At 64.0% G+C, this 10,425-nt stretch overlaps 1 protein-coding gene across 1 annotated transcript; it reads right to left on the reverse strand.

Moving 5' to 3' along the window:
- Positions 1-673: 673 nt before the first annotated feature.
- SOX10 (SRY-box transcription factor 10) lies at positions 674-9,886 on the reverse strand. The gene is made up of 4 exons (XM_042947774.1): positions 9,832-9,886; positions 8,796-9,331; positions 3,882-4,150; positions 674-1,811 (listed from the first exon to the last, which is right to left on the reverse strand). Exons 2-4 carry the CDS (start codon positions 9,251-9,253, stop codon positions 1,108-1,110), a joined length of 1,431 nt encoding a protein of 476 aa, XP_042803708.1. The 5' UTR covers positions 9,254-9,331; positions 9,832-9,886; the 3' UTR covers positions 674-1,107.
- Between the last annotated feature and the right edge of the window lie 539 nt (positions 9,887-10,425).

The following is a 10,425-nucleotide window of genomic DNA, read 5'->3' on the forward strand; positions in this document are numbered from 1 at the left end:
GGCAGTCATGAGTTACATGTGGACTGTGGGGGCTGCAGAACAGGAAGATGGGGGCAGACAGAGCTACATACTTTATTCAGATACCACTGGGAAGCATAGGGCAAAAGGCCAGGGCAGAATGTACATGTCGGGAGTTTAGTGTCCTCGGCCTGCTCCCAGCCACCTGGGCGCCGGGCCCCGCGTCTCCTCCCGGAGCTGAGGGTCGGGGCCTGAGCAGCTACAACACTCTGGGAAGCCTGAGGAGTTGGGGCTGACAGAGCAGGGACCGCAGAGCCTGGTGAGGGGCGAGGCGGCGGGGAGCCTGGGAGGAAGGCTCTGTGAATTGTCTCTGAACCCTTGCCTGGGGCCCTGCCTCCTCACCTGGGCTGTGCCTCCAGGTCTGGGAGGCTGTGGCGGAGGAGGAGGAGGAGGACCGGGGCCTCTTTCTCCGTTAGACGAAGAAGGGGGTTTGGTGGGCACAGAATTGCATCTCGAGGCCTCTGTACCAACTCCTGCCTGTGTCCGGAAGGGGAGGGGGCGCTGAGGGGATAAGGAGACCTCCCTCTGAGACCCCTCCCCTCCCAGGCTTTCAAAGCGGCGGCGGACATAGCCCACTGCAGGCATCATGCAGGTCTCTGGGTGGCTTTGATCTTAGGCACAGTGGCAAGGGCTATGTCAGACCCCTCATTCTCCACGAGAGCGCGAACATGGGCACAAGGTACGGCAAGGCCTCCGGTTCCTGCCCAGCCCCGCTGCCTCCCCCACCCCCAGAGGAGGGTGAGAGTGGGTCCTTCTCAGGTCCTGGGATGAGGGTCATTCCGGGGGGGCGGGTGGGGGGTGGGAAGGTGCGGCCCCTCATCGTTCAGTCTGGGGGCGACAATCAACCTCCTTCTCCTCTGCCCAGCCTAGGAGCCCGGGGCTTTGCCTGGGCTGGAGCCTGGATAGGACGGGGTGGGGTCATCAAAGGCAGTGAGCCAGACAGAAAGCCTTCTCTCCGCTGTCAGCCTCTGCACCCTCCTCCACGGCCCACCACCAGGTCTGGGATGGGCGAGGAACAGGGCACAAAGGCTGGGGGAAGGGGCATGCTACCCAGAGGGGCCGGGCAGGGTGGTGATGACAGGGCCCCCTTTAAGGCCGGGACAGCGTCGTGTATACTGGCTGCTCCCAGTGCGTGGGGCTGTGGGACTGGGGCCCTGAGGGGCTGGGGTCAGAGATGGCCGTGTAGAGGGGCCGCTGCGAGGGCCCCATGTAAGAGAAGGCCGAATAGAGGCCAGAGGCCTGGCCTGAATGGCCGTAATAGGGTCCTGAGGGCTGATGGTCAGAGTAGTCAAACTGGGGGCGGGAGATGGAGGGGAAGGCAGAGCCGTAGTGGGGCAGGCTGAGGGAGGTGTAGGCGATCTGCGAGGTGGATGGCTGGTCGGTGTAGTGCGGGGGGCCCTGGGGCCCCGCGGTCTCCGTCTTCACCTGGGCTTTGGCATCCACACCGGGTGGCGAGACCGTGGGCAGAGCCACACCCGGTGGCTTGGAGATCCAGGCGGAGTGTCCACTGGCCACAGCCAGGGCGCTGCCCAGCCCGTAGCCGGCTGCCGAGTAGCCGCCCACGTGGCCCGGGTGCCCGTTGGGTGGCAGGTACTGGTCCAACTCGGCCACATCAAAGGTCTCCATGTTGGACATTACCTCGTGACTGATCTCACCGATGTCCACGTTGCCGAAGTCGATGTGAGGCTTCCCGCCCTCCCCCATGGAGCGCCCATCCCGCTTGGGGTCTGCCTTGCCCGACTGCAGCTCTGTCTTTGGGGTGGTCGGAGGGGTAGGTGGACCATGGCTCTGGCCTGGGGGGAAGGGAGACAGAAAGCAAGCGGGAAGCCGGGTCAGAGGCTTCTGGATCCTGATGGCTCACCTTCAGAAAAGCTGCCTCCAGGAGGCCGAGGACCGATCACTGCGTGACCTCGTGGGTCCTGCGTGTTTGGGCAGCCCGAGCTGGCATTTCACTTATTTAATGGTCTAGGGCTGGTCTCCAGTTGTCTCTGAAATTCCCCATTCTTAGGGGCGTGTCCTGCCTCCCGCCCAGAGCGGGGGCTCCCTCCGTCACCCATGTCCTGGAGAGGCTTGCTGCGTTTTGAAAAGCCCTCTCTGTTGGGGAGTTCTTCCTCATATCGGCTGATGTCGGCTCCCCGCCCTGCTCCACTGCCCCTTCGCTGTCGACCCCGACGGGTCTGGCCCTTGGTCTGCACTTGTCTGTTCTCTTCTGCGCATGCCTGGCTTCTGCCAGCTGCTCTCCTTGGTGCCGACCTCTCCTGCCCTCATCGCTCTTGACTGCTTCACTTTTGCTAGCTTGCCTGGGCCCCCTCCCCCACCGTCCACCCCCACCCCTGGCCCCCAAACAGCCATGTGTCCCCTCCGGCCCCATCCCTCCTGGCCAAAGCCAGCTCAGGGCGGGGGGGTGGGGGGGCGGGCAGCGTGCCAGGCACAGGGCATACAAACGTAAATCAAGTGGATCCTCTCTTCCTAAGCTCAGAGTCTTGGGGGAGATCCAGAGACGCGCACAGTAGTGGAGGGCAGCATCAGAAGTTACAGGGTATGCAGAGGGCTCAGGAGACTAGAGGAAGGTGCCACCCCCACCCCCCACCTGCCCTGGGGACTTGGGGAAGGTCTCACGGAGGAGGGGTAGCTGAGCTGTGCCTTGGAGAAAAAAAAGCCCATGCCCACAGTTATAGCCTGGGGTGGTGGTTCTGTACCTGGTTCGGGGTCTTCTGGTGTGTGTGTGTGTGTGTGTGTGTGTGTGTGTGTGTGTGTGTCCCTGAGTCTCTGAAGTAAAGTATATGTGTGTGGGGGATCCCCTCAGAGAGAGAACACGTCCACAGTCTACGAGGCCAGGGGCTCCTTGAGGGCATTTCTGTGTCTCTCCCCCCCTCTCCCACCACTTCAGACCAGAGGCAATGCCAAGTCGTGCCCCGGCCAAGCGCTCTGGATTTTGAGACACCGCCTGGGTTTGCATCCTGGCTCTGTCACTGTGCGATTCTGGGGAAATGCCTACCGTCTCTGACCTACTGCCTTATCAGTAAAACAGAGATGACGGCAAGCGGCTCAGACGCGGCCTCCTTCTGGGAGGCTCTGGCTTCACGCACACTTGTGTCTTCTTCACTCATTAGTTTTCATCCCTGCCCCTCCCTCTGGACTGTGGGCACTCCCACCGCCAGGGACCGTGGTGGCTTCTCTTGTTGATGCCCCTGGCGTCTGCTCCCAGGCCGGGCACAAAGGGGGACGCCAGGTGTGTCTTCTGAAGGTAGAGCTGTGCTCACGCAGGCTTCTGAGCCCAGGCGGCGCGGCTGCCCTAATCACAGTTTGGAGTGACTGAGTTAATACTCAGTATGGCAATTAGCGGGATGCCTGGTGCACCCCGAGCAGGTGCTCAGTTAATGTCAGCCTTACTTGCGCTAATGGAGATGAAACAAGATGGCCCTATGTCTGTTCCTCCGTGGCACGATCTCAACATCCCATGCCGTGGCTCCCCCATCAGACTGAGAGGTGGGAAAGAGGCAAGGGTCTCGCCTCCATCTGATCTCCCATTTCTCAGAAGCATCCTGTCTCTGCTTTCCCTGCTGTAACTCACCCCCGCGCCTCCCCGGCCTCCTTAACTGGCCTCTTGGCTCAGCAGCAGCAGCGCCCTCTTCCATCAGCCAGAGCCATCTTGCCCAGCCACTTCCTCTGGCGCCTCAGCTCCCACTGAGGTCCCTCTGGGCCCCTGCACCCCAGCTGGGGCAACGAACTGCACAGCGCCGAGAGCCTCCCCAGCGCCCAGGGCGGTTGTGGGTCATCAGAGTCTCACGACGGCCAGCCTTCGCCCCTCCCCAGCGCCCAGGCTGTCCCCACCCAAAGCTCATCATCAGCCCAGCGCTCACCTGAGGGGTGTTCAGGGTTCCCGTCTGACATGGGGGAGCCCTCTCCCGGGTGCCGGTGGTCCAGGTGGGCGCTCTTGTAATGGGCCTGGATGGCGGCGGCCCCACCCTGCTCGGCCTCGCCGCCGGGACACTCTGACTCCCCCTGGGCCGCCTTCCCATTCTTCCGCCTCCGGGGCTGGTACTTGTAGTCCGGGTGGTCCTTTTTGTGCTGCATCCGGAGCCGCTCGGCTTCTTCAATGAAGGGGCGCTTGTCACTCTCGTTCAGCAGCCTGGGGCAGTACAGTTGGGGGAGACAGCAGAGGGGCCAGAGTGAGTATCTACCCTGGAAGAAATGAGGTCCCTGGATGGGGAGCCCGGCGGGCAGGGCCCGGTTCTTTGATTTACAGTCTGGAAGATGTGAGGCCCAAGGAACCACAGGCTCAGAAGGCTGTGATCTCTGTCCCTAAACTCAGGAGCTTTGGTGCGAGAGAGGTGTGAGAGCGGGATCAGGCTGCTGCTTCTGGCAGCCCCCCGATGATGGAGTTAGCGGTAGGCATAGAGCATCTGAGGGACGCAGAGCTTCGCTCAGGTCAAGGAAAGGAAAAACTTTCTCGTCATCAAAGCTGTCCGCGGGTAGAACACTGGCTGCCTCCTTAGGGGGTGGGCTCCCTGGAGCTGGAGGTATGCGAGCCGAGCCGAGAAGCAGCAGAGTGCGGGGGAAGAGCCCAGACTCTGCTACCTGCTAGCGTGTGACCGCGGACAAATCGCTTCTCTGAGCCTTCGTTTCTTCCTGTCACTTCTCTGAGTCTCAGTTTCTTCCTATCAAATGAGGATGATAAAGCCTACCTCCCTGGGTGTGGGATTGGCCAAGGTAGTGTGCGTGAAGCACTCTGCACTGGGCCTGGGGGAGGGGAGGGTGGGCACCTTGAGGAACAGGTGCCGTGCCAATGCTGGGGGTAGGCCCTCTCAACTCTGGAGTGCTCATTTTGTGAATTCCAGTGTGGTGTGGCTGGAGGGGCAGGACGTGAGCCCCCTTCCCTCTGTGGGGTCACTGCCTCCTGGGGGAGATCCTATCTCCTTGTCCAGGGGGTGACAGAGGGTAGAGGAAGCTAGACTGTCTCCCCAGACCCTGGGACAGAGGCAAACAGACCCTCTCCCCAGTCTGAGACCAAGCTTGGAGGAAAGCCTTGAAGGCAGTGCCCCTGCCCTCCCAGCTCCAGCCTCGGGGCCCGGGCTGGAGGACGGTGGAGGGGGTGATGTTTAAGGCTCCGATGCCCCAGGGTGAGGAGGGCAGGACAGGGTACCTTGCAGAGGGAGTGGAGGGGAAAGGACGGACTCCTGAGTCCTACACAGGAGGGACTTTGTGGGCGCGGCTCTGTCCCTCTGCCCAAAGGGCCTCTCCAGCTGCCCACCCCCTCCCCAGTGGGTGCTCTCTTCCCCCAGTCAGCAGAAGCCGAGCCCTCCTGCCCAGGATGGGAGGGGGTGGTCATACCAGGCACCTCCTAGCCGGTGGCGGCATTCCTGTGCGGCTTAGCTTCCCCGGCTGCCCCCCTCCCCCCAGGCGGCCGGCACCCAGCCTAGCGTAGCCCAGCTTTCGCCAAGGGTCCCTCCGACTGAGTGATGGGATGGAGACCCCAGGCTAGCGCCCCAGGGGTCAGAGAGTGGGCTGCAGCCCCAGGCCGGGGCCCCTGGGAGGCTGGGCCGGCGGAGTGGGTGGGGCGGGCCCGAAGGGGGTGTGCGTGTTGGGGGCGGGGAGACAGCGGTACTAGAGGGCGCAGAGCAGGCCCAAGACCCCAGCGCGGAGGCTCCGGAAAGGCTGGGGACCCTGAGCTTCCTGTCCCACCCAACTCTTCCTTGTGCCCTCTGTGTAGCTGGCAACTGGGCGTGACTCAGCAAGAAAATGGCAGGGGGCACGGAGCGGGGGCACAGGCCAGAAGAGAGGGAAGCTTCCAGTACCGCGCTCACGGTCGCCTCCCACGCGGGGTCCCAGCAGTACCCTCACCTTGACAGAATCCGCACTTTCAGTCCTCCCCACCCCCACGCGGTTGTCGGATGGCTCCAACCCCAACCTCACACTGACCTCAATTCTGTTCACTCCCTCCTAACCCCAGGCCCATCATCCGGCCCCACCCTGTAAACCCTCTCAAATCTAATCTTGACCCCAACACCAGCCTCACTGGGCATGGCCCCCCTCCCAGGCCCCAGCGGTGCCCACAGCTCTAACTGCAAACCCCATCCTCATTTGGCACCCGGCCTCTGTCTTCTACGTGTTCAAAGTTTGGAATAGAGGATATGGAGGGTAGACTGGTTCTCCCCCACCCCCGGAAAACTGGAAACCCCGGCCAATGGGTGGGGGGCTCCCAAAGTGGGGCACTCACTGCTGCTCTCCTGTTAGGGAAGGGGCCTGTGGGCTTGGGGGTCAGGAGAGGCTCCAGCCTGTGACCCCCTTTCTAGTCTCCTGACTCTATTCTCTCCAGACAAATCAACCCATATACAACCGTCACCACGCGATGGGTATCTAACAAGACTTTCCCAGGCGCACACGGAAGGTTAGCTCGACTGTCGGAGCTCACGTCGCCACTTAGGAGCCAGGACCTGGACGCTGGTGTGTCTGACCCCAACCTACTTCCAGCACCCCACACGGTCTGTCTGCATGTCTTGCTGTTTTCGGGTGTAGGGCCCCCGTTTCCCAGTTCTGTCTAACCATCCCCCTTCCTGATGGCCTGGGAGTCATGATCCTGGGAGGGCTTCCAGGAGGAGCCCCTGGAGGGACTGGCCAGCCCAGCCCAGCCCATCTTTAGATGCCTCTCAGGACCCCTCAGCCAGGATCCTGGTAGCCCGCTGGGCGTGGGCATGGCCTTGGATCCTTGTCAGCGTCCAGCCACCCTCCTGCCCCCTGGGGCTGGGTCCTGGGCAAACAGTGCCTGCTTTCCTGATTGCCCGACCCTAGCGTGGCCCTGGAGGCCAATCGATGATGGCCAGAAACCAGTCTTCCTGAGGGAGCCCGAGCCCAGGGCTCTGGTCTGGGGGAACGGGGACAGGGACGATGGAAGGTCCAGTCTTAAATCCTTCGCAAGGGGTGAGGGAGACGTGGGGGTCCATCCTTGCTTTGATGTTATCACTGGGCCGGTGCCGTGGTCTGTTCACAATCCCCAGGGCCTGCTCGTCTGCCTGCCTGTCTCCCTCCTGGCTCTCTGGCTCTCATTTGCTCTTCTCTGTACCAAACTGGCCCCGGGCTGAGCCCTACCTGGGTGCGGATGGACCTTGGGCAGAGCTGGAGCCTCTGGGTCCACACAGCAGGCTGGCCACTAAGCCCAGGGCCTGCCTGCCCAGGATGAACAGAGCGCCGAGGGCGGAGACGGGGAGGTGAAGGACTACCAGGCCGTCAGCAAACACGTGGCCAAGGACAGGGCCATGGGACTGGATGTGAATCCCTCTCGGTCTCTTGGGGGCCCTCTTCGACCTTTGGCCTTCTAGGCCCTTCCATGATGCTGGGGCCAGCATGGGGACGGCAGCAGCAGGAGGGAGGCAGGCTCCCCTGAGAAGCCCGGACTTTCTGAAACTCAGGTGCGCCTCGCTCCTGCCCTCCCCATCTCTGCCTGTCCGCCTCACTCCTGACCACACCTTAGAGTGAAGGGGTAACCCGCCACTGTCACCAAGGACAGTGTGGGGGAAGACCTCCAGATGAAGAATCAGGGGACCTGGGTTTGGCCCTGCTCTGCCACCAGCTGTGATGCGGCCTTTGCGATCCCTTTGCCTTTGTGGGCCTGTCTCTCGGGCAGCGTCGTGGGGAATCAGGTGGCCTCTGCGGGCTCGTACCTCCCGGAGCCCCTGTTCTTTTTCTGAGCTGCCTGGGATGCCTGAGGTCGGGGGTTGCTGCCCTGCTCAACATATCCCAAGGGGCCGGGGTGAGCCCCAGACCTGAGCTGAGGGGGGCCCCGACTTCCTCCTTGGGGGGCATGTTCTTCCCCAGAGGTTCGGCCCCAGGGAACCTGGGACTCTGAGGGACCCTGGGTAGGAAGGGGCCAGGGTTTCCTCCTGGGTAGGGCTCTCAGCGCCAGCTCTGGGGCTGAAGGGGTAGGAGGTTACTCAATGCTGGGTGGGGCCCTGGAGAAGAAGATGGCGGCCGGACTGGGAGAGGGAGGGGGGGAGGGAGGGAGGGAGAGGCAGGCCTGGCAGCTCTGGGACAAGGTGGGAGGGGAGACTTCTTTCTGTGTGTCCCCTTTCCTAGGGAATGAAGAGCCCCCCCCTCCTCCCCTCCCCAGCCTGAAGGAGGAGAGGATTAGGAAGGCACCGTGAAGGTAGCTGGGACGGGACGGGATCCTGCAGTGACAGATCCTTGGTGGTTCTTCGTCCCTCACTCTTTCAAAGACTCCTGTCCGAATTCCTTGTTTTCTTGAGCTGCCCCCTCATGCTCCAGCTGGCTGCCTCAGTTTCCCTGCCTCTCCAGCCAGGCCTTCGGCTCTTTCCCCAAGCATTCCTCGGGCATCCCCCTGACCACTGGGACTGGTGGCCGTGGCACCGCTGAGTGTGCTGTGCCTGCGGGAAAGCCATGAGTGAAGGCCTTTGGTGTGGGCCGCTCGGGATCCTTCCCAACCCCTGGCCTTCACTCCCCCAGGGAGAAGCGCAGACGCTGCGCCCACCACCCGACAGAATTCCAGCCACGAGGGGGCGCCCTCTAGCCCGCTGCCCCAGGTGGGGAGCCGTGCCTAGGCCGCAAGAGTTCTAAGCCAGCGCCACCCCAAGGGGGTAGTCGTGGGGGAAGGGCGGGCCCGAAGCCCACACCTGGTCTTCCAGGCCCATCAAAGCGGTGGCTCCCCCCACCCCCCCACCCCCCCACCGGGAGCGGGGCCCGGGCAGTGCCCGTCCAGCCTGAATCCACCCGCAGCCAGGGGGCCCGCGGGAGCTCCCCGGAGGCGAGTCGAGGGCGCTCACCTCCACAGCTTGCCCAGCGTCTTGCTGAGCTCGGCGTTGTGCAGGTGCGGGTACTGGTCGGCCAGCTTCCTGCGCGCCGCCTGCGCCCACACCATGAAGGCGTTCATGGGCCGCTTGACGTGCGGTTTGCTCTTGCTGGCGCCGTTGACGCGCACGGGCATGGGCACCAGCGTCCAGTCGTAGCCGCTCAGCACCTGGCTGACCGCCTCGCGGATGCACACGGGGAACTTGTCATCGTCCGCCTCGCCGTCCTGCTGCTCCTTCTTGACCTTGCCCAGCTCGCCGGGCCCCGGGCTGGCTCGCAGGCCCGATCCGCCGCCGCCGCCGCCGCCGCCGCCGCCGCCGCCGCCGCCGCCGTCGGGCCCCAGCGAGGGCGCGCTCCCTGGGGACAGGCAGCGGGGCTCCTCGGAGCCCACGGGGCTCAGCTCCACCTCGGACAGGTCCTGCTCCTCCGCCATGTCGCCCCCGGCCGCCGCCGCCTCGGCCGCCTCCCCGGGGCCCGCCGCCGGGGTCCTGGCGAAGAGTCCAACGCCCACCTGGACGGGAAGGAGGGAGCGATGGAGCGGCGGGACGCGCAGCCCCGACGGCGGCCCCGAGACGCGACGCGGGCACAGCCCCGAGGTGGCGCCCGCCCTGCTCCCCCTGCACCCGCCGGAGCCCCTGGGGCCCGCGCACATGCCAGCCCCGGGCTCGGCCTCCTAGCGCCCGCCCTCCTCGCCTTCCCACCACCTGGTCCCAACCGTCTCTTGGTGTGGGTGGGTTTGGGTTTTTTTAAACCTCCTTTTGGGTGGAGGTTTGTTGATGGAAAGGAAGAAAAACGGACTCTTTATTCTGCTCTAATCCTGGCTCCTGGAATTTCCCACCTTTTCTCTCACCTTTCCGGCTTGCCTTCTGCCTGCCCCCCGATGGAGTCTAGAGGAGCCGGGTGGGGGGCAGATACGGATGTCAGTCACTCCCCACCCAGCCCGACCCCGCAGGGGCCCAGGCCCGGGCCCAGGAAGGCAGGAGCGGAGGAGCGGGCTGTGCACTCACTCACCTCCTCGGACCTCTCCTCCAGTCTGGGGCTCGTCCTTAGGAAGTGGAAAACCGTGTCCCAAGGTGTGCGGTCCAGCTCGGGGCTGGGGGGTGACGCTGGTGGGCTGGGAGGGAGGGGCTGGGGGGCCCTGAGCCTCAGGCCGCGGCCTCGTCAGGACGGAGCCTGAATCCTCACCACCAACCACCCTGGCCGGACAGCCTGAGACTGACTGAGCACTGAGCTGCTGCGGAGGGCTGGGAAGGAAGGAGGGGGAGAGGGGGAGGGGGAGGGGAGGGAGGGAAGGGCAGAAGGTGGAGCCTCCAGCGCTGTCCTTCATCCCCAACACTCAGGGCTCCTCCGCCAGGCCCCCCCACCCCAGCTCCAGGCGCTGCTGTCCCAGGCCCGTCTTGGGGCCTGGACTTAGGGAGATGGAGGAACGGGGGGTGGTCAGGCCAGGAAAGCCAAGGGATGTAGGTGGGCAGGGTCAGAACCGATTGCTTGCAGGACCCCTTACCCTCTGCCAACGGGGACCCCCAGCCTCCACCTCAGGCAGTGGGATGGGCAGGTGGCAAAGGATGGGGGCTGCGTGAGAACGCCGGTGAACTTTCTGTCGAC

The sequence above is a fragment of the Panthera leo genome, chromosome B4, assembly GCF_018350215.1.
Source record: "Panthera leo isolate Ple1 chromosome B4, P.leo_Ple1_pat1.1, whole genome shotgun sequence".
Classification (NCBI taxonomy): Eukaryota; Metazoa; Chordata; class Mammalia; order Carnivora; family Felidae; genus Panthera; species Panthera leo.